The following is a 27,147-nucleotide window of genomic DNA, read 5'->3' as shown; positions in this document are numbered from 1 at the left end:
AAGCATGCCTTCCACCTTCCTCATCGTCAGTTCTGTCAACTGAGCCACCAGCCTTAAGGGAACTCAGGAACGCTCCGAATTATAGACAAAATCCCCTGTCTGTCCGCCCATGTGCATATCTTAGGGGAGAATCTGAAGCTTTCATTGGCTTCTCAAAGAGGTCTTTGATTCTAAAAACAGGGCAAATACTCACTTAACCTTAAAGTAAAAACCAGGTTCATTCTGCAGAGCTGGGTCCCCTGTGTTTTGTTGGAGGGGAAACAGTTGCTCCCAAAGAGGGCAAGCCTCCCCCACAGAAGGAACGCACACATGACTGATGTGGGGAGGGGTGATTGCTGGAGAGGTCATACAGGATGGCAGCAAAGTGTGTAGATTTTGGAGCCAGAAGAGGAGCTGGGCCCTGGACCGAGTTCAGACACCTCCTAACTAAGGGACTTCAGACAGGGTATTTGACCTCTCGGAGCTTCATCTATATAATGAGCATAATAATAGATTATCACTCACGGTCCCAGATTTGTTAAGATTATTAAATAAAATGATAAAATAAAGGGCTAGGCATGGGAAGTGCACACGGAAAGTTCCTGAGAGAGGTAAGTTATTTTTATGGTTAAACTGCACTACCATGAGGATGCTCGCTCACGATCCCCTGACTTTTCCCTTTTGTAAAACCCATAACCTGTCCTTGCTCACTCCTAATTTTTCCCACAAGATAGTAAATACTGTGGGGTCAGGGGGTCATGCCTGAGGTCACCCCCATAAATCCAGTGCTAAGGCCCATGGCCAATGTGTGGGAAATGGGTGTTGAGCATATCAATAAATTAGTGAATGAACCCATAAGTCTGAGTTCAAATAGAGTCTATAATTATTGATTGAACTCCTCTATATGGCAGGAACTGGGGATAGAGCAGAGAACAAAAGAGCTTGCTGTTCCTATGGAGCTTAAATACTAGTAAGGAGGCAAATGGAAAACAGATATGTATGCATATGACAACAAAAGCACAAATGACAAAAGCAAAAATAGACAAGTGGGACCATGTCAAACTACAAAGCTTCTGTATAGCAAAGGACCACAACAGAGAGAAAAGTCAACATACAGAACGGGAGAAAGTATTTGCAGACCATATATCTGATAAGGGGTTAAAATCCAAAATAGATAAGGAATTCCTACAACTCAACAGCGGAAGACCAAATAACCTGATTTTAAAACGGGCAGAAGTGGGGCACCTGGGTGGCTCAGTCAGTTAAGCATCTGCCTTTGGCTCAGGTCATGATCCCGGGGTCCTGGGACTGAGCCCCGCATCAGGTAGTCTGCTTCTCTCTGTCCCTCTGCCCCCCACACCGCTCGTGCGCTCTCTCCTCTCTCTCAAATAAATAAATAAAATCTTTTATAAAAATTAAACAAAGCAAAATAAAATGGGCAGAAGACTTGACAGACATTTCTCCAAAGAATACATCTAGATGGCCAACAGGCACATGAAAAGGCACTCAACATCACTTATCATCAGGGAAAAGCAAATTGAAACTACAACGAGATATCATCTCACACCTGTTAGGATGGCTAAAATCAAGAAAACAAAAAAGATCACCAGCGTTGGCGGGGATGTGGAAAAAAGGGAAGCCTGGCACAGTGCTGGTAGGAATGCACACTGGCGTGGCCAGCATGGAAAACAGCATGGAGGTTCCTCCAAAAATTAAAAATAGAACTACCCTATGATCCAGCAACTCCACTTCTGGGTATATATCCAAAAGAACTGCCATCAGGATGGGAAAAGAACTAGGTGCACTCCCATGTTCACTGCGGCATTATTCAGTAGTAAGCAGGGTATGGAAACCAGCTAAATGTCCCCTGATGAGTGAATGGATAAAGAAAATGTGCTACAGATGTACAATGGAATACTCTTCAGCCTCTCACCAGAAGGAAATCTGCCATAGGTGACAAGCTGGATGAATCTGGAGAACATTGTACTGCGTGAAATAAGGCGGTCATGGAAGGATGCACACAACATGATTCCACTCACGAAGCATCTAAACAGTCGATCTCAGAGAAACAGAGAGTAGAATGGTGGTTGTTGGAGGCTTTAGGAAAGAGAAAGGGGGAGCTCCTGGCTGCTCCACGATCTACTTATTCTAATGAATAAGTGCTAGAGATCCGTTGTACAACTTAGTGCGACATTTAACAATACTGGATTGTACGCTTAAGAGGGCAGATCTCGTGTCAAGTGTTATTAGCCCAACTAAGAAAAAGAAAACAGATAATAATGCCATGTCAGGGAGAGGTGAGTGCTATGAAGAAAAATGAAGCAAGGTAAAGGAACTAAAAAGTGACTGTTTCAGAAGGGTTGGTCAGGGAAGGCTTCCCTGAAGAGGAGAACTTTGTACAAAGAACTGGAATGGTTGGAGTGAGCCATGTAAACACCTGGGGAAGGAGTATTCCAGGCAAAGAGAAAAGTGAGTACAAAGGCACTGGGGCAGGAACTTAGTTGGCAGGTTTAAGGAGCTGGAAGGAACCCCTCCTCCCAAGCTGATGCCTTCCTTCTGGCTTCCCCAAACCTCCCACTGTAGCCCTCCCCTCTCAGGTTAATGTGACATCTGAAGAGAGGCATTACACAGCACCCCCCGCCTCACCCACTGCTTCCCTCCCCTGCTCTCTGCAACCCATAGGCCCCTAGAACAGCACCCGACATGGCCAGTGCCTCAGACACCTCCTGGAAACACAGTCCTCGCAGGACTGCAGGCCGGAGTCCCAAGTCCAACTGTCACCAGCATCTGGGTCCCATTCTCTGTGCCAATGCCTGTCACGCGCTGGACAAAAGCTGGGGCCCGAACACCCAATCTTGAATCCTGGCTCCATCCCCAACTTGCAGTGGACAAGTCACTGAATCTCTCTGAGACTTGGGTGCTTTATCTGTACAACGGATATAATAACCTCTGCTCTGTTAATCTCCAGGGTTGTCAGAAAGATCAAATGAGATAATATGCATAAAAATACTTTATAAATTGCTTTACAAATGTAGAGATCACTTTTACTTTAAAGATGAGGGGTTGAGCTGGGGCACCTGGGTGGCTCAGTTGGTTAAGCGACGGCCTTCGGCTCAGGTCATGATCCTGGAGTCCCGGGATCGAGTCCCGGGATCGAGTCCTGCATCGGGCTCCCTGCTCAGCGGGGAGTCTGCTTCTCCCTCTGACCCTCCCCCCTCTCATGTGCTCTCTCTCTCTCTCATTCTCGCTCTCTCAAATGAATGAATGAATGAATAAATGAATGAATAAATAAATAAATAAATAAAATCTTTAAAGATGAGGTGTTGACCCCAGGCTCTGATCTCCTTTCTCTGCAGACACCACTAAAATTCCAGAGGAGGAATAAAAAAGTTAATAGACTTACCAGATGAATAGAATGATGGCGGTGGGGAGAGTTCAGTGGAAGAGAGATTTCGACAAGTGTGTGGAAGGAGGGGGGTCATATGGAGGGATGACATGGCCCAGAGACAGAGTCCAACCCCACGGGACATTTTTAAAGGGGGTGGAGGGTGGGGATGGGGCATGGTGCTGAAAATGAGCATCAGCTGTAAGTCCGTATCCAGAACCATCAAACCCACCCCCACAGCAGCCAAATATTCAGTGTCCAGCAGAGGGAGGGGAGGGATTGAATCAGACTGTCAGTTCCTACCAAAAAAAACAAAAAACAAAAACAAATTATCATTCCCAGTGAAAAGCTTTGGACATTCTAACAGCAAAAGGAATAGCATTCCAACAATGACTCTTGAGGAAGTCCTGCTCTCCTACAGAGTTCCTATCAGCTTTTTATTGTTCTAAATTTAAATATGAATAAGATAAGCAAGGACCACCTGGTCAACTGGAAGGAAACAGATGAAGACAAACCCATCAGTTAAAATATCCAAAGAGAGGGGCGCCTGAGTGGCTCAGTCCGGTCCATCTGCCTTCGGCTCAGATCATGATCCCAGGGTCCTGGGATGGAGCCCCGCATGGGCGGGGGGGGGGGGGGGGGGTCCCTGCTCAGCGGGGAGTCTGCTTCTCCCTCTCCCTCTGCCTCTCTTCCCAGTTTGTGCTCTCTCTCAAATAAATAAATAAAATCTTTAAAAAAAATATCCAAAGAGAAAAATATTGGAAGAACAAAATACAACTTTAAAATAGTCTACTTAGTGTCTCCGGAGAGTCTAAAAGACATGACATCCTTAAAGATAGGAATAGATTGCTCTGAGGACAAAGAAAGAGCTCTGGGGTGGGGACAAGTTCGCTGAAAGAACTGGAAAATGAAGTCAAGGACTTTTCTCAGAAAATGGAAGCAATTGGCAGAGACAGAAAAAATGGCATCAAACAGGGAGCACCACATGAGCGATCCAGAAGGTCCGGTGTACAACCCTTAGAAGGACCAGAAAGAGGAAGTAGAGAGGAATGGAGAGAAGGAAATATTTTATTTCATTTTATTTTATTTTATTTTATTTTTAAAGATTTTATTTATGTATTTGACAGAGAGACACAGCGAGAGAGGGAACACAAGCAGGGGGAGTGGGAGAGGGAGAAGCAGGCTTCCCGCGGAGCAGGGAGCCCGATGCGGGGCTCGATCCCAGGACCCTGGGATCATGACCTGAGCCAAAGGCAGACGCTTAATGACTGAGCCACCCAGGCGTCCTAGGCAATATTTTACAAATCCAAAAGAACGTTCAAGAATTTGGACATGAGCCCCAGATGCAGAGGTCCAGCAGGTGTCTATCCTGAAGCATATCACCCAGACATTTCAGAACTGCAGGATCCGGAAACACTCCAAAGAAAAAGGTTGCCTCCAAAGGAGCAGGTGGCATCATGTTCCCATCACCCTGGACACTAGAAGGTGATGGGGGAAGTCTTCAGCACATGCGGGGGGGAAAATGATTTTCTCCTAAAATTCCAACCCCACCAAACCAACAATCAGGTATAAGGGAAGAATTAAGTCATTTAGACATAGAACTCAAAACCTGATCTCCTACCCATCATTTGGAAATGACTGGAAGATGGGTAGAAGCAAAATGAAGGCGTAAACAAGAAGTAGCTGTCGGTTCTCCGCAAAACTGAATCCAAGCAAAGAAGGCAGGGAAGGGAAGTGCCTGGGACACTGGCACCTGGCCCAGCAAGAGAGCAGCCTGTCCAGCCTGAAGCACAAGGATAAGGAGAGACTCTGAGGGGAAGGCTGGTTGGTGGAGAGGCAAGCAGAAACCCCAAACAGGGCATAATAGAGACAAAGAGTTCAAGAGGGAAAAGATGAGTAGAAGCTCCAGACAAAAAAAGGGGGAAGGGGGAGGATGTACGAGAAAGGAAGGAGAATCACTATTTTCTGTTCTTTAAATTTTAGAGTCAACCTAGAGAGGAAACCCCCAAAAAAGGCTCGTTACGGGTACCAATAGAATGACCTTTTAAAGGTAAATACACGGATGACCGGAACCAAAACATAGGGATGATTTTCACAGCCCTACCTTACAAAGTACAGACTCAAGAGCTACTGCCAGTATTTGGCAGAACCAGAAATAAGTTACTCAGGCAATCTACAGACAGAAGAACTAAAAATAGCACTACCCCCCGACCCAGACGAGTGGGGAGGGGGTGGGGGCGGCATAAGGGGGCTGAATCCTCACCCACCGAGGCAGGACGTCAGTGCATGCCGCAGTAAGTTGAGAAATAACAGCAGGTGCGTGTTACTGAGAGGTGTGGCGGTAATGACCAGAAGAAACAGCCAGAGTCCAAAGGAGCAGGCTGCAGGGCGAAGGTGTGGGGCAGGGGACTGTGGCTTTTTATTATTAGCAGCTTCTCGATCCTACTTGATTTTTCCTGCCATGTGCAAGAGATGGTGAAGATACGGAGGTGATCGTCACCATCTCTGTTCGTTCTCCCCCTTTCCTCCGCTGGCCTCCTCTGTTTCCACCCAGCTCTCCTATATGTGCCCTGCCCACGTCCTGAGCCTGTGCAGGCTCACCCTCGGGGGCTCAGAGACGCCTGGGCACGAAGGGGCCTCCCAACCTCCGTTCCTGGGTGCAGCGCAGGCCTCCCTACCCCAGAAAGATGGGGAAGGGGTGGCAGGAGAGGCCCCAGGGTGACGTCCCAGACACCACCCCCCACCTGGTGGCAGGAACTGGCTCCAAAACCAAGAGACTCTAGAATGACTCCCTTCAAATAAATAATTTGTACAAGTATTAGTGACGATGCCTTTCATAATAAATCAGCACAGAGTAACTCCTCCTGCGTCTGCCATCGTCAGGGACCAAGGTCTTCTCCACGTGGGAATTTTCCGGCTGACTGGTTTCTACCAGTGTTTGGAGCAATTTTGGATCAGAATCATTCCCAGATGAATCACACCCCTCCCTGTCTCCTCAGAATGCCGGCTGACATTCTTACGCCTTAAGGGCCTCACAGCCCAGCCGCGCAGCCCCCTCCACACACAGATGGCGACTTAACCTTTCCCCGATGACTCAGAGTCTCCACTGGGAGCAGCGCTCATGGCCCCGGGCCAGAGCACAGTGAGGCCCGCAGGTACCCGGATGATGCTAGGACCATTCGAGTCCAAGGCTGGCCTCCGGGATCTCTGATGTCAGCCCTGGAGGTCCCACCCAGCTTCAGCTTGCAGGCCCAGGAAAGGAGCCGCCAGCCTCATGCCTGTGCCCCGGAAAGAGCCTCCGCCTTTCCTCTCCTCTCACAGCCCCAGGGCCACCAGGGCCCAGGCTCCCAGGGTGTGGGGACCACGCAGAGGTGAAGGACACAGGGCGGTGCAAGGCCCAGGCGTCACCAGCTGGGACAGCTGCTCAGCTCAGGAGAACTAGAGCGGGTGCCGCAAGGCAGAGAGGAGAGCTCAAGCCTAACGCGCAGAGCACCAAACACGTGTCCCTGACGAGGGACAAAGGTGGGCACCGATCACGGGAAAGGTGAGGTGCCTCACCCACCCCACGATGTTGTGATGCAGGGCCTGGGTGGAAGCTGGGATAGGGACTGTTAGGGGCTGAATCGTCTCTCCCTCAAAACTCCTATGCTGCGATCCTAAGCTCTAAGATCTCAGAATGTGGCTCTTTGGAGACAAGGTCTTTAAGGAAGTGGTTAAGCTGAAATGAGGCCATTAGGGTGAGCCCGTATCCAGTATGACGGGTGTCCTTATTAGAAGAGGAAACGAGGACACAGGTACAGAAGGAAGTCCATGTGAAGACAGAGGGAGAAGGCGGCCATCGGCAAGCCACGCAGAGAGGCCTCCGCACCAACCCTGCCGGCACCTTGATCTCAGACTTCCCACCGCCGGAGCTGTGGGATCTACCAAAGTTCCACTGTTTCGGCCCCTGGCCTGTGGTGCTTGGTTATGGAGGCTCTCGCCAACTCACAGAGGGGCTAACGCAAACACAGAGGCAGTGCATGGCCAGAGGAATGGGAAGTCACCGAGAAGGATGGCCCACTTATGGGGACTCTCAGATCTTCGGGTCTAGACTCTGAGGTGACCATGAAGAAACTAGCTGCATTTTATAAATTTAAAACGAGTTTATTTACCTTGGAAGACACTAAGGTATGCTGTTAACAAGCAAGCCCTGCCTTTCCAGAATGGCACATTTAAGGGCCTGAGGTTTTTGAATTCCGGGAAAAGACAAAGGATCTCTGCTCAGGAGCTGATAAATTTGGCTCGTGCCTGAGGTCCGGACGGCCATGTTTGCCACTAAATCCCAACTCCTCACCGATCACATCACACACACGCCACTGCCACCTGCTTAAAGCCTTCCCACGGGTTCCCGCGGCCCTCAGACAGTGACAGAATCTGAATCCCGGTCCGCACAGCATGGCCTCACCAGGTCGGGCCCCCGTCTGCCCCTTCAGCAACATGGCTCCTGTGCCCCCCCCCCCAACACTGGCATTCAAGCTGCCCTGACCCTTCAGAGCGGGGACACGGCAGGCTTCTTCCCAGCACAGGGCCTTTGCACAGACTGTTCCCTCAGTCTGGAACCTTCTGGAACCTGGCCTACTTCCCTCCTACCTCCCTTCCAACAGGAGCACCAGGATCCCTTCCTCAGAGAAGCTTTGCCTGACAACACCCTCCCCGCCCCAGCCCAAGTCCAGTTCCCTGCCATCCCCTTGTGTCCCTAGGGTACGTAGGTCTCACTGGGCTGTGAGCTCCATGAGGGCGGGGACCACGGTGCACTGTGTGTGCTCAGCGCAGGGCTGGGTGGGTCGATGGGAGGGTGACCTGCCTCCCGTGTTTACCTCTAGAGAGGGTACGGAGCCCTTTGGTTAGTTCAGGGACCATAACGCAGCTAGCCCCAGCTGGATGCGTCCTGGGAGCTTCCCTGCAGCTACTAAACTTCTGGATTCTGAATGACAGCCCCGAAAACCTGCTGCAGCTACTGCCCCTGGGGGTGGGTCCAGCAGGGGAAGAAAAGGGAGGGAGGCATATGAACACTGACAGAGCACCTATTATGTGTGCTACTGTGGGCATGGACTGCAGGGCTATCTGCTCTCACATACCTTATTTCAACTAGTCTTGTGGTGACCCATAAGAGCTAGGTAATAGTGTCCCAATTTTTATAGGTAAGGAAAGGCTCAGAGAGGTTAAGTAATTTGTATAAAGATGCAGAGCTGTTAAGATCCCAGGTCTGCCAGCCCCCAGGCCCATGCTCCGTCTATGACCCACACTGCATGGCAATCGTGTCAAATGGCAAAAGGCGCAGCGGCTCCTGCCTGGGGGCCACAGACCGTGATCCCAGGATCGTGTCGGGGGCCCATGAGTCCACAAGCGCCCCCAAAACCACCTGAGTCTGAATAAACTATAGTCCTTCCACATCCAGATAGGACTGTTTTCAAATACATATGAATTTTACTTGAAACCAAATGCCATGATGAGCACAACAACATTCCTCTCAGCGGGTGATGAATTCGTGGTGGTCCCATGTGGGAGAGAAGGCTGGCGGAAGCTCCCACTCACTGAAATGTGCAGCGTGTACTGTGCTTTTTCTCCCATAGGTTGTAAAAGAGCCGTAGGTGGTGTACTGTTGAGTGAGGAGCAGAAAGTACAGTTCTTTTGTGATTTGTGAAAAAAATAAATAAATAAAGCACATCGTGCACAGGTGCTGGTTGATGCAGACTCTCTGGGGAGATGCACAAGGACACCGGGGGTGCCTCCGAGGACCGAGGGGCTGTGAGGGGGATTTTCACTATACGCCTTTTTGTACCACTCGAATGCTGTATCATTTAAATAATTAAAAAGTTTTTAATCTAATGACTATAAAATGTTGAAAAGGCAATAGCAAGAGGGCACTGCTTAACCCTCCACTCGGAGTCCTGAATTTCAGGTAAGATGCTCCCGTGCTCTCTTTGGCTTCCGTACAGGAGGACCCCAGGCACAATGTCTTGGAGACTGGTAACTGAGACAGGGACTGAATCCCCTGAGTCACCAGGGGTGACCTTGCAAACCTGGCCTTTTTTCATAGAATGCACAATTATCCCTGCTCTCCAAATGCCAGAGGCCCGGGGAAAGGAGATCTTATTCTCGCTCTGTGGGGTCCATGCCCCCACTGCCCACCTCCCCCCCACCCCCGGGGTCCTGCCCCATCCCACGTGCCCACCACCCACCCTGGCCACACTCACATGGACAGCACCTTCACTTCCAAGATTTCGTGCCTCAGCTCCAGGCATCTCGTGGAGTTATACTCAAACGGGCCCTCGTAAAATTCAAAGTACCTGGGAACCAACAGGGACAGAGGTTACTACGCGAAGAAGCCGGCCAGACTTTGCAGGGGGGGGGACTGTGGGGCTCTTGGTGGGGGCGGGTCGGTCCTGGTCAAGTTAACAGAGCACACCAGCCCCACCCCAGCAGATGGTGGGGGCCCCCAGGACTGCTGGGGCCCTCTGGCTTGATCACTGGGTGGTTGATTACTCCCAGCACTCCACTACCCCAGGAGTGTAAGCCTTTACAAGGCATGAACTCATCTCAGCAAATCATGACATTCAGAAGCAGGTTTGGTTCCAAATTAGTGGCTGCAGAGAGAAGGGCAGGGGGAGGATGCCCCGGGCACGGTCTCATTCTTGAGCTTCTGTGTGAGGCAGCACTTTCAACGCTTTCCTGCCCCTTTCTCCTCCCCTTGGGACAAGAGCACAGTTAAGATCTGCTGCTTTTTCTACGAGTCAGTAGCTCACTTGACCCTCGTGCTCCTGCTGTGCCTAAGTGAGGCTGACACTTCTTTCTCCCCATTTGGCAGCTGAGAAAGCTGAGGCTAAAGGAGACGGAGCTCAGGTCCCATGAGCAGCAGGACCAGGCCGAGCTTGAGCTGCGTCCCACCGCAGGGGGGCCCAAGCCCTTCCCAACACCGGCTGGCTCCACGCATGCCAGAGCCACCTCAGGGTCCCTTCGGCAGCTCCACGCAGAATCCACTTCCAGCCAGTGCTTGCTGAGCCCCTACCTCGGGCCAAGTGCTTGCTGTGGACGCATCCACTTTTCATCTTTAGAACTAGCCTACAAGGTAAGTGATCAGCATGAGCATCTGGAATGAGCTCTGGAGCTCTGGAGCTCACTCACTCGCCCAGAGCCACGTAGATGGTGGATGGCAAAGCTGGGACATGAGCCTGCACATTGACTCGAGGCTACTCTTGTCCACTCACCTATAAGGACAGCTGGTGTCCCCTGAAAAGGGCCCTGTGGCCTCCCACAGCCACTGGGTGAGGAGACCTTTAAAGCTGACCCCTCTCACACCTGAAGTTCCCACCAGCCCAGAGAGGGAAGAGTACCTGCCTGAGGGCTGGTGGGTGGAGGGTTCCCACAGACATAAAACATAGCTGTTCACTGCTGAGCTCAGCCACGGAGGCAGGATGGGGCCTGTCCTCGCAGCCTCTCTCTCTGGAGGTTGCTCAGAAAAGGCTGGGGGATTGGAACCTGGACTGCTCAACACCAGAGAATCCAGAAGCCTGCAGGGTTGAGCCACTCTAAATGTGGGGTCAGCGTCCTGGTGACAGGTGGCTCTGGCGAATCAGAAGTGGGAGTGGTGCCCCAGGGCTGCTCCTGGGCCCTGTGGGCCGTGACTGAGGATTTAAAATAAAATCATTCCTCGAGCATCTCCCAGAAACCTTCCCGACACATGGGGGTGGTTACTTCCCATGTGTTCTCACATGCCTCAGTTCTGTGTCATGGATGTGCTGCTTTACACACAGAAAGGCGTTTGACCCAATAAAGTGGCTTCTTCTTAAAATACCTGTATTTAAATAACTTCTGTAGATAGTATCATATTTAACTCTTTAAATTATATATTTTAAAATATTTGTTCTTAATCTTCATATAATTTAATGGTTAAGTGTTAGTTATATTTTTCAGTACTTTTAAGTAATATTTTTAAATATTAAAACATTTTATACAATAAATTGGCTCCTATTGACAAAATGAAATTGGCTCCTTGTTTTCATGTCATGAAAGAATTGAAGCAGAATTCCTAAGAACTAGGCATTGTGGATTCCCAAAATATCACACTCACCTTTTTCTGTTGCCCCGTGTTTTGGAACTCCTTTGTCTGTCTTTCTCACCTGGCAAACCCAAATTGATCCTTCAGTACCCAGCTCAAATGCCCCCACTTCTGCGAAGCCTTCTCTGACCCTCACTCCTGGGGTCCCTCTTACTTTGTCTCTTAATTAAAAGCAAATATAACATTTTTTTAATCAACATATAATGCATTATTTGTTTCAGGGGTACAGGTCTGTGATTCAACAGTCTTACATAATTCACAGCGCTCACCATAGCACATACCCTCCCCAGTGTCCATCCCCCAGCCACCCCATCCCTCCCAACCCCTCCACTCCAGCAACCCTCAGTTTGTTTCCTGAGATTAAGAGTCTCTTATGGTTTGTCTCCCTCTCCGGTTTCGTCTTGTTTCATTTTTCCCTCCCTTCCCCTATGATCCTCTGTCTTGTTTCTCAAATTCCTCACTATCAGTGAGATCATATGATACTTGTCTTTGATTTACTTATTTCACTTAGCATAATACCCTCTAGTTCCATCCACGTCGTTAATTAGAGCAAATAACATTGTATTTTAACAGTCTGTTTATGTATCTGTTTTCCCTTCCAAACGGTGATGTGAATATCTCAAACACCGGGACTCTGTCTGTGTTACCTCTGTACATTTTGTACTACAGATGCTGGCAAGCTAAAAACTACATTTCCCAGACTCCCTTGCAGCTAGGGTGCAGATGCAATTTAGGTTCAACCAGTCAGAAGCGTTTACATGAGACTGATTCAGAGCTGTGTTGTAGGGTTATAGGTAAAGAATGACGAGGCTCCAGGCACTGTTTTGCTGGTGCCGAATGTGGCAGAAGTGGCATGGCTCTTGGAAACTGCAGTGGTAGCAGTACCCTCATGATTATATTTCTATGTAAATATATAACAATTATTATATGTTTATTATTATATATTATATATAAACTGCAGTGGCACCACACCCTATTATATTTATATATAAATATATTATATTTATTATTATATATTATTTATTATTATCATATATTATATTCTTTCCCCTAAATAAATCCCTTTCTGCTTTCACTAGCTCAATGGATTCAGTTACCTACAATTAAGAACAAGGGATCAGCATGAGGCCACCAGAAAAATCCATGACCTTGGCTGTAACTCACATCATTTTCCAGTCACACAACAATAACTGAGGTCTGGTGTCTTAGCACAAAGATCATTTGCAACCAGAGCCATTGGCACTAAGTCCTTTGGAATCAACTGGGTCATGTGAATCCATGATCTCAGGCTGCTACAAAGAAAAGCTCCAGATTCATATGGTGCAGGAGTTATTTAGGAGAGACTTACCCCAGTGGTCTCAGGGGGCTGGGAGTCTTGCAGACACATCTTTGTTATGCCGCTAAGCCAGCTGTGTGACTTTGGTCAATCGCTTGCCTGCTCTGGGCCTCTTCTTTCTCCTCCTTAAAATAATCTGTTTGAACTACGTGATAGCCAAGGGCCCAGGCAGCACTACAGTATGATCTCTCAGTGTTTCCCACTCACTAACCAAGCCAGAATATGACTGTGGATGGATGATCCACAAAGACGAGGAAGAAACTCGCAAAGACCAGGCAGCACTCCCCTGCCATCAGCCAGCCCCTCCAATGTCTCCATAAGGCCCTCCCCGCCTTACCTCCGGCAGCCTCCACTCGGTCTCCCTCTCTCCTGAAACCCCAACCTCACCCATACAGGGAACTGGGAGGTACAGTGATTCCAAATGCTCTTGTGCCGTGTGTTTGGTGGCTATTCGGTGGACAGGCTTTCAGAACGGGGTCATAGTCCTTCCCTGCCCCCCATAAGCCACCCTAGGCCCATCACTTTTGTGAGCCTTACTTTCTTCATCTGTAAAATCCACACACAAAAAAAGTGCAGTTCATGTGTGACAGGGTGGAGAGAAGACATTGATGAGAAATTTGGGGAAAGTCCCAGGACAGTGCCCGGCACACAGCAAGTGCCCAAGAAATGTTCACTCCTTTCTTGCTCCTTTCTCCTGCCACTAAAGGGCAAGAGTTGCCCGAGAGTCAGTGATTGCTTATGGCTCCTCGGCTGGCTGATGGCAGAGCTGGGTCAGGCACAAGTACCCTCAGGAAGTTTCTCTGCCATCTGGATCAGCTGGCATCCTTCTTCCACGGCTACCAGTAAACCCCTCCCCGCCACCCTGCAGCTAGAGCCCGTGCTGCGTTCTGCTTGGACGCGGGGATGTCCCTGATCACCTGTCTCTGCTGCGGACTCCATGGATAAACTGTGTGTCTGAAGCTTTAACATCCGGGCCTTGTTGACCCTGGGGAGACTGTCCCTCCCAGGGCTAGCCAATTCCTTGAGATAGTAACCACCTGTGAGCACCTTTCTTATGCAAACAAACCAATCCAGAGCTCACAACCCCCCCCCCCACCACCTCCCACGGTGGGGGGGCCTCTTTCCCCCTGCCCTGATCATCCCAGGGCCAGGTACCAGACAACTAGGGGCAGCCTTTATGCCCCGGAGCCCAGTGAAATTATTCAGACTGATGACTCCCAAGCCTGTGTACCTGTCTCACCTGTTTCTTCCACAGTAGAGGCTCTTGCCCACTTTTTCCCATCACTCCCTCTGCTCCTGACCCCCCCGCCCCGGCCTCCGGTGCTCCCCTATGGTGTGGCGTGCCTCCTGTCTCTGGGCATCTGTGGGTATAAAACCCTCTTCCTTCCTGGCAATGACTCCCATGTCTGTGTGTCTCACAAGGCACGACTATGACAAAGCCCAGCCACCCTGAAAACACTCCACGTGGTACCCCAGGCAAGCCATCAAAACCATGCCCTGCCTAGGGCGAAAGCCCTCGTTTTCCCAGCTGAAAATGGAGCTAATAGCTCTTGCTGACATCCCCATCCGACCCGGGCTCTGCTCCTCTGGGCTGCCCTGCTCTGTCCCAGTCTCTGAAGATAATCTAACTTGGGGAAATGAGATTGTAACAAGCGCCGCCAAGCGTGCCCCCGCGTTCCGCTTCTGAAAGGACACCTGCGTCCTGCATTCTGGGAAAAGCCGTGGTAATCCTTGTTTGGCCTGGACACAGACTTCTATGCAGATATCAAAAATGAGGCTTCCAGTTTCTTTCTGGAATGACACGGGAAGATGCTCGCATGACATAACTTGCTGAGTGGAAAATGCAAGTTACAACACTGTGATCTCCCAAAGGAATGGGACATACATGTGTGAATGCCCAGGGCAAAGGGAAAGGCCGTAACAAGGCACTAACAGTGGGCTTCTTGGAGTAATGGGACCATGAACGATTTTTAAAAATACCTTCGTGTATTTTTATGTTTTCTGTAATGGGGTTATGACTTTTGTGTTATTGGAAATCACCAATAAATGCCCTTTTATTGAAGTCCTAGATCTCCCTCGAAACAGCTCAAGCTTCCCCTTAACCTGCTGTAAGACTGAGAAAAGCAATTTCTCCCACTTTCTCAACTTCATTAGCCTCTCAAGGTGAGTTAGTCACTGTCTCTTCTTCCAGTTTTGGAAAGGTGATCTCTGCCCAGCACAGAGGGGAGGAGCTCGGTAACACATTTGGCACCGCGCAGGTATAAATAGCCTCAGCCGGTCAGCCCAGCAGCATCTCAGATGCCACTTGGCTTCCGGCAGCCACATCCGGGACTGGCACCAAGTTGCGTTCGTCCTGCCCCATCTCGGTGCCCTCAGGAACTGCGGCGGGTGGGGGGGGCGGGCAGCCCCAGCTGCCTGACCAGTGGCAGGACTGGTCCTGCCACTCCCTTCTCCCTAAGGGAGAAGACAACGGCAGAGGTGACCACGACGGCCCTCCTCCTCCCCAGACTTGGGCTCTGGCTTTGCAGGCTGCAGAGGCCTCATTTCAGCATGCCCAGGGGCCCGCGTGCATCCCTGCCAGCCTTTCTCCACAAACCTGTCCCTCAGCGGGCTCTCCTGTTGGCCTGAACCCCCTCCAGAGCTTCGTCGGGGCCATGGTGTCTTTCTTGGAGGCCACCGTAATTTGAGCCCCAGCACCACTGGCCAGTACAAGATAAGGCCCTTGCATTCAGCTAACACCGGCTAACACTGCCTTTCCTCCCCAGGTGCTGATGGTGTTCAAGAGAACAGGAGCCCAGGGAGGTCCCGACATCCTTCAAGAGCTTCCACCAGCCCAGCAAGCAGGGAAGCAGCCCCAGCTCAGCAATTGGAAGCCCTGGGCTCCTCTCGAACCTGGTGCAGAGTCTCAGGGGACCACAGAGTGGTTCATTTATTCCACACTGGGTAGGAACCCAGTGAGGGTATGACACCTCTGTGCAAATTAGGAAAAAGTACCTCCAGGTGAATTAGGCCACATGCCAGTCACATGGCTTATCAAGTGAGAGTGACCTACTGGCTAGGTATCTTTGTGCAGTGCCCACCCTGCACAACCGGCCATGGCAGCCTGATACTGGACTCTTGAATTTTGTCTTGTTTAATCCTCCCAACAGCCCTATGAGGCAGGCATTGTTTCCCCATTTTATACCCAAGACTCAGACTGCAAGCGGTAAAGCAACTTGCCCAAAGTCATTCAGCTAGTAAATGGGGGCTCTGGAAAGGGCTTTCCCAGGGCTTTCAAGAGCCCAAACCCATGTTCTTCTGTCGCGGCAGTGCATTCCCTCTCCCTGATTCTGACAAGCCACAGTTGGGGGGCGGTTCTCGGTGAACAGCCCCCTCCCCTTCAGGGAGCTCAGCGCTATTTCAGAGCGAGAACAGGTGCCATCTCGAGACAGCACACTACCTGTCAGAGCAAATGCACCGAAATGAGAGTCTGCAAATTGCAGCCTGACAATTCAAAGGACTGTAGTGTCTTCCCAAATAGGTACAGAGAGAAGCGAGAAGGGCTCGGCTGTCAGTGACTTACAGGTCACAGCTGCCAGGGGGAGATGCTCCCCTCCCCGGGGCAGGGGCTGGAGAGACCTGGCTCAGACCCTTGACTAGATGCTGGCTCTCTCTGGGCCACCAGTTCCCCATCCGTGCATGGGAATCTGCAGGGGCATTTGAAGTTTCAGAGCTGGAAGCTAAAAAAGCCCGATGTTGGGAACGCAACCCTGATAGTCCTGTGATTAATCTGCTCCCGGTGTGAACTTCACTGGAGTGTCATTCCCGGCATGGGGTGGGGGTTGAAGGGGTCAGGGGCAAAGCCTATTGCCCCTCCTCCCCCGCTGCAGCCAGTGGTTTTTCGGGGCCCCCTGATCCAGCGTCTCGATATCCCATGCAAGAGGACACATGCGGTGGCCCTCCCTCCTGGGCCGGACCAGGGAGCCCGGAAAAACTCCCCTGTGTAAACTCCAGCCCACCTCCCGGTGTCTAAACTAGCACTGGTTCCCCTACCGCCCCTGCCCCACTTCACCACCCTGCCCCCCAGGTGCCACAGGCGGCACCCTCCCGGTCTCCTCGCCCTTCGCCTCCCACCCCGCTCGTCACCTCTGCGCCCTCTGGCACCCTTCTCCCTCTCCCGGCACGAGGGGCGTGGGTCTGTCCTCTTTTCTCCCTGGAGGCGTGTCTCTGTCTGGAACATTCTTCCTCACCATGTCTCTCTAGTTGCTCCCGGCTTGTTGGCCAGAGCCTTCCCTGCCCTCCCTCTTCTGCGCCCACCGCGCCCTGCACGCTCCGCCTCCGTCCTTACTACACTGCACTCTGCCCAACAACCCCCTTCCCGGGCCAGGGCCCTCGACGGATGGCTCTTCTCCTCTTTCGCTCACCGAAGATTTACTGACCCACGACTACGTGCCAGGTACTGGGATAGGCCGGGAGGCCGCGATGACCAAGCCAGATAAAGCCCCCACCCTCACGGACTTCCAGGATAGGAGACAAATGAAATATGAATGCAACACAGAGCCAGGTAGAGCTGAGCGCTATAAAAGTACAGCAGGCAAGGGGGCTGGAGGGCACCTGGGAGGGTGGTAGGAGGTCAAGGACGGCCTCTCCGGACAAAGACAGACGGAGCCGTCAGCAGGGCTCCAGGACGAACGTTCTAGAGAAGGAACAGCAAGTTAACACAAACACGCCGAGGATGGACAATGCCAGAGGGCTGCAGGGACAGGGCCGTGGGGTGGTGGGCGGTGAGGGGAATCGAGGCCCGGGGGTGAGTGGCACCGGGTCCAGCTGGGCTTGGGGGCTGCTCGATACGGCAGCATGCTGAAGCAGAGGAAACGCATGGCCCGATGTGAAAGCTGCCTCTGGCCGCCGTAGGGAGACCGTGCCGTCCAGCCAGAGCAGACAGGGGGATGGTGGACTGCGCCAAGAGGCAGCAAAGAGGTGCGAGAAGGAGACCGAGCAGGACATGCGTTAAGGATAGAACCAGCAGGATGTGCTGATGGCAAGACTGGAAAGGTGGAAAAAAAGGAGAGAAATCAACGGTAACTCCTAAGATTTTAGCCTGGACAACGAGTTGGATCACAGAGCCATGGTAAGAGGAGGGAATGATGGAGAAAAACAGCATGGGCCTGAATCAAAGGAAGGTTGCTGTGACTGTCAGGCATTCAAGGGGAGATCATAGGTAGGCAGTCAGAGTCACACGTCTGCAGCCCAGTGCAGAGGTCAGGGTCAGAGATACACGCTCCACGGTCAAGGGACAAAGGACTTAGAGAGATCTCAGGGGAGGGCGGAGAGCAGAGGGCAAGCCTGCGGCTCCAACAGACATTTGGATGGTGGCAGGGGAGATGGGCCACCAAAGGAGTCTGAGAAGGAGAGTCGTGGGAAGGAGGAAAATCCGGAGATCCCAAAGACACAGATGCCAGGAGCAGAGAGCACTTCCAGGACAGAGGGCCAGCTGTGTCCAGAGCTAATGAACGCCAAGGAAGAGGAGGAAAGAGAAGGTCCCACTGACCTAGCAACTAGGTGGTCGTCGGTGATCCTGACAAGAGCAGATTCAGCGGAGCAGGAAGGCAGAAGCCCCACTGGCATGGGCTGAAGTGAGAACGGAAGTGGGAGATGCTGGGGACAGTGATGGCGGAAGTCTGTGTGATGAGCGCTGGGTGCCAAGGACTGAATGTCTGTGTCCCCCCAAAATGCACATGCTGAAATCCTAACCCCCAAGGTGATGGTATTAGGAGGTGGGGTCTTTGGGGTGATTAGGTCATGAGGGTGCAGCTCTCATGAATGGGATCAGGGCCTTTATAAAAGGGACCACAGCAAGCTCCCCCACCCTCTTCCCACCATGTGAGGGGACAGCAAGATGACAGTGGGCTCCCACCAGAACCCAACCGTGCTGTCACCCTGATCTCCAGCATGCAGCCTCCAGAACTGTCAGAGACAGTGCACTGCTTACAAGCCACCCGGATCTATAGGACTTTGTGGAAGCAGCCCGCCCGTACCGGGACAGGGAGCACCTGAAGACTCAGTCCTGGCTGAGGTGGCAAGAATGGCATTTCCCTCAACGTGGGAAGAACCAGCCAGAGTTAGAAGGAACACACCTCAGTGTTCTCTGAGACCCTGAAGGCCCCAGTGGAGCGTGAGGGAGGGAAGGTTTACACTCCACACGAGGAGGCCTGCATGGGGAGGACAGCCTCTGTGAACCCCATTGTCCCCATCCCAGCACAATCTTTAGGGCCCTCGATGTAGGAGGTGCAGGCTATGCGTGACTACGTGGATTGGAAAGCTGGGACAGCCCGGTGTGCCTTACCATCTGGGCACCCCCTAAACTGCTTATCAGGTGGATGCTGGGTCCTCCCGGCCTGACTCCGGCCCCCTTTTTCTTTCCATTCTGGGAGCTGACCTGGGGTGAGGCCCTGACAGTCACCCTTGACCATCTGATCTGGAAATGAGGCCTAGAGGGGGAAGTCCTCATACCCAGCTGTGAGTCGGGGTGAAGCTGGGGCCTGGATCTACCCAGAAGGTCCTCTTAGGGGACCCTACTAGTGACTGAGCAAGGCGGGAGCTTACCAGATGGGAAGCTGGGGCACAGAACCATTCACCTAAGTGGTTATTTGTCCAGGAGACTCAATTCAGACTCAACCAAGGGCCGCAAAGCTCAAGGTCCAGGGGGACTATGGGACAACACCACTTGGCGAGTCCAAGACACCCACAACCTGGCCTCCACAGACAGCCTCCTGCCTGTTGGCCACCAGAGGCCCTCATCAGGTACATGGGAGGAGATGGGGAAGCCATACCAACTTTGTTTTGCTTTTCCAGCATGCAGCCCAGAACTTTCTGCCAAACCTGATTCTCCAAACCCTTCTCCATTGGATAGAGCCCGAGAACTCCATCCTCTTTTTATTTTTTATTTTTTGTCCTTTCCCACAGACTTAAAAATTGACCGCAGAGGCTTATGCTAAACCAGCCTGCACCACAAGTCAGGTGCACGGGCGCCAGCCCTCAAGAGCTGTCACCACACCTGCAAGTCCAACGTGGAAAATTCTTTCCCCTGGGGTAACCTTGCCCCCAAGGGCTCCTCTTTGAAATGCAGAATGTCCAGGAGCAGGTAGAAGGAAGCATCTGTCAGGTGTAACAATCAAGAAAGCACTAAGCACAGTGGGGGGAGAGGAGGTAGGAGAATGATACAGAAGATGGGGGGGTGGGGAGACGAGAGACCCTGAAGATGGAGCAGGACACCCAACCCGACCCGGGCTGACCTGTCCACAACCCAGGAAGCAGAAGCCCTCTGTCTAGCATGGCCTTAGTCCCTAGACTCTGGAGTGGAGGATGCTGTGTGGGCCAGCTCCGTCAGCCACCACCTCGAAGTGGTGACTCGGTATCCTCATCTGGAATAGGCAGGCAACGACAGGACCCGCCTCAGGCACTGGAGGGTGAGGATTGAGTGCAGGAACAGGTGCAGGTGCCCAGCACAGCACCTGGCACACAGTCAGCCCTTGCCTGCCGAGATCCCAGCCAAGTCCTGCCCCTCCATGGAAGCACCTCTGACCTCCACGCTGAGCTCTTGGCACACTCGCCATCGGTGCCACGCAATATATTACCTAATTATATACCATCTTGAAACAATTAGGGAACAACTGAATACAGCATAATAAAATGGTAACTGAATCGCAGCTCTGAAATATGACCATCCTGAAGCCCACATTGCAAGGTGCCTGCTAGACACACACACAGATCGCACCCCGAGTGAAGGGCTCTGGCCCAGGCCCTGGACTCTCACCCAGCTCACTCTTCAGTGGAGCAGAGTCTCCTGTGTTATCGGTTTGAGGCTGGCTCTTTTCTCCCATGGCTGGTGCTACTCTCCCACTCAGGAAGTCCCCTGCACCCCAGCCTGGAAGCCCGGCAACACGGGGAGAATGCTGTCCCGGGAACGGGCAGCTTGGATGGGCATCAGCCTGGGCAGTTTTGCTCCAGACATCAGACAGTGGGCTGCACACTGCCTCTTGCCATCCCACCGCAGCCCAGGAGGGCCGAGGCTGTACAGAATCTGGGACAGGGGCTGATGGGACCGTCCAGCCGGGCCGCCTGTGGGCTGTGTCTGAAGCTGGAGGGTCTGGAGGGCCCTGGATATGCTCGCACAGGTGGTCCAGGCCGGTTCTCGGGATCTGCGGAATGCCTGAGCAAACACGGAGACGTTTATGTGCACTTGCCAGAGAGCTGAGTGTATGTGAAATGATAGAAAGAGCCCTCCGGGCAGACACTTCTTACAGAATGTACAGGTAAGGCAGCTGTCCAGGAAGGCTTCAAGGAGGAGGTGGAGTGGGAGATGGACACCGACAGGATGAGAAGGACTTGATGTGGAGCAGGGTCCGGGTGGCAGGAGCTGAGTGAAGCCCTATGCGCTGTGGCTACAGGCCTGGTTCAGAGTCAGCACCTGGGGGGACTCCTGGCCCAGCTGCCCTCAGCCCCTTCGACTCAGTCCTACCCCCGGGACGTGCTCAGGCAGTGCCTGCAACACTCCCACCCTGCAGGACCATGACCACCACAGGTGCTGCTGCCTGCCCCTGCCCTCTGGGCCGTCTCTGGGGGGCCCGGGCAGAGGGCTCAAGGCACTGAACTGGCTGTGGAAGACACCGGCGCTCCCCACCCGCACATCTACCGTTCCAGAACTGCTATGGTGCTCTGTGCGTGGCGTCTGGGGGGGCTTCTCAGTCAGTCATCGCAGGAGTGTATACTCTGCCTTCACTGTCTTCTCTCTCCTGCTGAGCCAGCCCCTCCCCCTCTGACAGGCTGCCCAGAGTACTCCGATGGTCCTACCCTCTGCTCTTCTCAAGAGAACGTTCTCCCATCATTCCAAACTGTGACGGAGTTTATGATTCAAAGTGCTTCCCCTCTGGGGATTAATTTTCAAAGACAGTGCCAGAGACAGATTTATTCAAAGGAATACATCTCTAAGGGAGAATTCGGGAACCCCGAAATGTTAAGTTTGCTTCTTTTTTTTTTTTTTTACCAACAGCCTTTACTGTGCACCTGCTTAATTCATTATTTTATTCCATTAACATGCATTGAGCTCCTTCTACATGCTAGGTGCTACCTGGGTGCTGAGGGCTCACATCACTGTCTAGTGTGGGAGAAAGAAACACAAACATAACCCCAACATGATGAGAAGTGTCTTCAAAGACCTTCCTGCTTGCGTTCAAGGCACCCACTTAAATAGCAGCATTTGCTGATTCAAACTGAGTCCTATCTGCTCACTAAAACAGCTCCCCGGAGGACTCTCACTGGACACTTTTAGACTCACACTTGAAATTAATAAAGCTGTATGTCGATGTATATTTTATAACTCACACACTTTCCAACTCAGCCTGGACTTCTCCTAGCTCATGTCCAATGAGAAGACCTGACTGCAGCCATTCTGAGCACTCTCTGGCCTGGATTTTCTTTGTGGTCTTATTTGGACTTTTCCAGACCGATCGCTTGGACCTGCTCCTTCTTCCAAGACTCCTGTTTGAATATACAATTTATGAGTCATTTGCTTTTTCTGCCTCTCTTTATGCTCTGGTTATATGTGGTACCTCCTAAGTTCCCCTCCAACCGCGTTAATAATAAATTACACACTTTACCACACCACGACCCACCACACAACTATACAGAGCAAAATATGGCATGCACTGAAATATTCAGAAGGTGAAAAATACCACAAAGTACATCACATATTCCAGGCGTAGAGACTTGTTCACCGGGATGATGTACTTTCACCCTGAAGAGCACTCTCCACAGCGGCATTAGGCCCCCTCTCCCCCCAGCCCTGCAAATCTGCTGCCAGGAGCTGTCCTACCCATTATGAAGAGGGCAGAAGCCACTCCTACGCCGAGGTAAAAAAAAAAAAAAATCTCCAACATACGGTTCAGTTCTAATTACATTAACCATTATTTCCCACATGTGGGAACGATGCATATTATGGTTTCTCACATATGTAATAGTACTTTGGGGGGGTCAACCAGAAATTGCGAACTGACGTTGGAATTGTCCCAGAAGAAGTTGGGCTGTGTGCTCATCACATCTGTTCCATGACTAAGGGGGCTCTGGGTCAAATGGCAGCTCTCCAGAAGGAAATCAGCTCAGCTGCGGAGCACGGTCACGAAAGGGTGCCTTAGTTCTGAAACCAAATGGTTAGAGACCAGCGGTGGCTCTGACCCTGGGGGGTCCCGGGTGACAGGGAAGAGGGGGCTGTCCAGGGTCACTGTGGCGGGGGAGAAAATAAAAGGGAGGGGAAGTGAAGGAGGGAGTAGTGAAGAAAAGAGATGGGGGGGAAGCAGGAACTAGGGAACAAGAAAGGGTAGCAGGAAGGAGGGGAGAACAGGTCGGGCAGAGGGGCAGAGAAATCAGCAACAAAATGCAGAGAGAGGAGGAGAGGGAAAGCCCGCTGGCAACAGGAGAAGGTGCAAGGAGCGCTCTTGCTGGGGTCTCCCCCCAGAGATGGCTCCCAGGGGCCTGTCCCTTCTTGCTCAGTTGATTAAGCACCTTCTAGCCAAACCTCTCGGCGAGTTCTTCAGAGAGTCCTACCCAGGAAGGCAGACACTGCGGACTTACCTAGACCACCCCCCATCTGGGTGGGTGAGTCACCCAGCAGAAAGGCCAACAGTGGAGGTGTGATACTTAGAAGGGACAATTCTGGACGCCCCACTCTTACTGGGTGACACCCCAGGGCCCAGCGGCTGGCCGGGGCTCTACCCCCGTATATGGAAAGAACTGGCCAGAGTAAGACCTGGGTTTCTGAGGCTGGCCCACACACTAAGGCCTGTCTGTGAACACTGCCACCGCTGAGATGCTTCTGACGTTAGAACCACATCTGTACTTTTTCAAAGCACTGAACAGAATCATACGTATCTGGGTGGGGGGGGCGGTCCTTAAAAAACACATTACTTCTCCTCTGTGGGGTCAATTTAAGGTTTTAGTGTCAAAATTAACAACAGCAAAAACTCAGGCCTCTTTCCCAGGGAAACAGACCTGACAGCACATACCGAGAAACACAAAAATTAAGGGACCAAACAACTTAATTGGCCCCTGGAAACCCTTAGCTGGCAAGTCCCAGTCACACCCAGAGAAAGCATTCTGCCTTGTCTGAAAGACTTCCCCACCATGCCCTCCCCGCCATGAGTGCCCCCCACCGGAGCATCCTGCATTTCACGCATTCAACAAACGCCGAGCTCCTGAGTATAGAGTGCCCTCGTTACTGATTTCACTCCCAACACAACAGCAGAGCAGGAAGGAAGAACCATGTGATGGTAAGGATGTCAAATCTCAGCACCATCTTGATGGGAATCGTTCTTTCCCAGCCAAGGTCAGCCCCACCTGGGGGCAGAATAGGAACTTCCCGTACCATGGGACATCCGAGGAGCAGAGCCCATGCCCCGTGCCCGACGCCCACCCCTGATGCCACCCACACACAAACCTACACACACCTGTGGGCCAACATCCAAAACCTTTGCAGCGGGGACGGAGTGAAAAGCCCCCACTTCCAAGGAAAGCTTGAGATCCAGACTCCACACCCCTTCCAGCTCCCTGCTCCCTGAGAGAGGGGCCAGTGAGTCCCCGCTGTGCTGTGGTTGGGTCCTAGCCCTCACCCCTCATGTCAAAGGCGGGGTGCCAAACGCAGTGAGCTTTGAGCCACCTGCTTCTCCCCTGAGGGTAGCTCTGGGGGTGGGCCACGGGCAGGGCTCTGAGGCCACCTCAGGATGGGCCTCCCCCCCCCTCCCTGGTCATTTGCCGGGGGGTCTGTACCTGGAGCTGGAGGTACTGCCGCTCTGCACTGCCGGGTCGTCCGTGACATTAAAGAGCCCCGTCCAATTGGCCAGCTGGTCGCCACTCTGCCAACCAAACTGGAGGCCTCTGGCAAGAAAACGAGGCAGTCGGTACTCAGCACTCACCCGCGGGCTGAAACCCATCTAACCACAGAGCCTCCTTCCGTTGCCGTGCCGAGGGACACGTCACCTTGATCGCTCGCTTGCTGGAGAAAAAGGGGATGCCCACCCATGAGGAGGACGATGATAAACCAAAGCCCGGTATCGTGTTCTCTGCTCATTTACCTCCATCCCCTCTCTCCGCCTCTACCAGCAGAGCTGAGGTTACACGCTATACACACGGGGAAACTGAGGCTTAGCGAGGTCAAGGTCAGAGAGCTCGGCTACCTCCTATGTGGTGAGTCCCTCAACCCCCACCGCTGGAGACTTAGACCGGAAGCGCTCTCAGGCTCCAGCACTTTGGCGGCCTCGGAGGGCCACACTGCAAAGCTTTTCATGCAATCCGGCTCTCCCAGGCATAAGGGTACACCTCCTGGCTGGAGACTCCACACCCATGGTCATCTCTGCTCCCTCCCCACCCCTGACTGAAATGATAGCAAAGGAATGTGAGCTCGGAGAGGAGGCGATGGAGGGGGGGGCCAGTGACAACACCATGGAAGATGAAAAGCAGATGGGTAATTAATTCCCCTAAGACCCGAAAGAGTGGAGCCCCAAATGTTTACGGGCAGTCGATCTCTTCCCTGTGCACAACTCAAGAAGGCTCTGAAACTGGGGGTCCGGGGCCACTGAGGGCAGGAGCGCAGAGTGGGGCTGAAAGTGGAAGGGCTGTTTCAGGTTTGTATGAGGAGCGGCGGGACACCCCCCAACACCGGCTGCCCTCCTTCAGCCCACGCAGTGTGGGCACAGAACCGCCTGCCCCACAGACGGCAGGAGGCTGCGCTCCAGGTAGCTGACCCACAGAAGTTCTGCAATTTTCCTCATACATGGAGACACCAATCTGCAACCCACCCACCCCACACCCTGTCTCACAGGTGGCGAGGGTGGATTTTAGGAGGGAACCAGACCAAGTCAAAAAGAAAAAAAACAAAGCAAAACAAACAAACCACTATGGAGGAATAGGACTGTGTCACCTGATCACCCTAGCACAGGGGTTCTCCACCCGGCACTACGGACGTCCGGGGCTGGGTCATTCTGTGTTGTGGGGCTGTCCTGTGCATTGCTGGGTGCTGAGCTGTGCCCCTCCCCGTCTCTACTCTCTAGATGCCAGGAACACCTCAACCCACACCCTCCATTGGGATGATCGAAAATGTCTCCAGAGGTTGCCAAGCATCCCCTGGGGGGGCCAAATCCCCCCAGCTGAGAACCACTGTCCTAAGACAATGCCCACCTCACAGAGCTCCAACGAACCTTCCTTCCGGAGACTGGCTCGCCCTGAAATATGAACAGGCAGTGAAAGGCCACCAACCAGCACGCAAGAAAAGCTTTAACCTCAAAGTCAGAGAACCAAACAAACAGCAAGGGGCGCCCACCGAGGAAGCCTGGGGGAGTGCGTGCCCAGAGCCCGTGACTACCCCTTTCCCTCCCCCTCGCCCACTGGCAAAGCAAGCAACGGGAACAGAAATGCCCGACGTGTTATCATTGTGAGGCTAAGGCTAACCTTGAGTTGACTCCATGCGGAAAAAAATAATAAAAGAAGAAAGTCATTCAGAAAACATCAGTACTTAACTTTCGTGGGAGGATAATCTATTGAATTATTTATTCCAAGAAGGGAGCTGGGCTTTTTATCCTCTTACTTTAGGACCCTGTGTGTTGTGGGGGCTGAAAGCTTCCCAGTTCCCTGAAGAAACTGTGCTAGGCAGCCAGGAGGGGAGCAAACCGCCTTCGGGTCTAGGAGGGGTAGCTGGCAGAAGATGCCTCAAGTCCAGGAAGCCAGCTTCCTGCTTTGGGGTTCCCCCACCACATCCCCCTCTAAACAGACAGGGGAGCCTCAGAAAGACCACAGCTTGGGGCACCCCAGGAGGCTGGACCCAGGGCTCCAGGAGCCTCCAGAGAGCAGTGAGCAGACTGACCAAGGCCGGGGTGGCCCTGGGAGCCCCCCAGCTGCTTTGTTCCACACAAACCTGGGGTAGTGGGGGGAGGAGGGTGGATGGAAGGCCCCTCAAGGATGAGAGACTCAGTTTCCCACCAGCTGGTGGATAAAGCTCAGTTAAAAGAAGAAAAGGAAATGAACTCTTCCTTTCACACCGAGTTCGTGAAATAAAAGGTATTACCACTTTTCCATCATTCATCAGCAAGTTGCTTGTGTCGTACTTCACAACTGACTGAGGACATTTTTCCTTTATCTTCAAGCTATTTTTATTTTATGATATAGGTAGATATATTTCAAATATTTATTATATTATTCTATATTTATTGAACAGTCCTGCCAGGCTGGGTGCTGGGGTTCAACAATGAACCAACCAAAAAAAACTCTGCCCCAAGGACACTTAACTGCTACCAGAGGGAGACAGATACAGTGACAATAAGCTAA

At 52.2% G+C, this 27,147-nt stretch overlaps 1 protein-coding gene across 6 annotated transcripts in view; it reads right to left on the bottom strand.

The window, feature by feature from the left end:
- ST8SIA5 (ST8 alpha-N-acetyl-neuraminide alpha-2,8-sialyltransferase 5) overlaps positions 1 to 27,147 on the bottom strand; it is a 53,952-nt gene that overhangs the window by 12,820 nt on the left and 13,985 nt on the right. For 2 of the 6 annotated variants that reach the window (XM_025886770.2, XM_073898258.1), the window contains exons 2-3: positions 24,598 to 24,705; positions 9,601 to 9,693 (exon numbers count right to left, since the gene is read on the bottom strand). In XM_025886770.2, coding sequence (XP_025742555.1) covers positions 9,601 to 9,693; positions 24,598 to 24,705 — 201 coding nt within the window. Of the gene's footprint in view, positions 1 to 8,834; positions 9,003 to 9,600; positions 9,694 to 24,597; positions 24,706 to 27,147 lie in introns of all 6 variants that reach the window. The other 4 variants (XM_025886771.2, XM_073898259.1, XM_073898256.1 and 1 more) reach the window with 3 other exon arrangements.

The sequence above is a fragment of the Callorhinus ursinus genome, unplaced genomic scaffold (genome assembly GCF_003265705.2).
Source record: "Callorhinus ursinus isolate GAN/ISIS: 27379988/994484 unplaced genomic scaffold, GSC_fseal_2.0 scaffold11, whole genome shotgun sequence".
Taxonomy (NCBI): Eukaryota; Metazoa; Chordata; class Mammalia; order Carnivora; family Otariidae; genus Callorhinus; species Callorhinus ursinus.
This window is presented reverse-complemented; position numbering and strand designations above follow the sequence as displayed.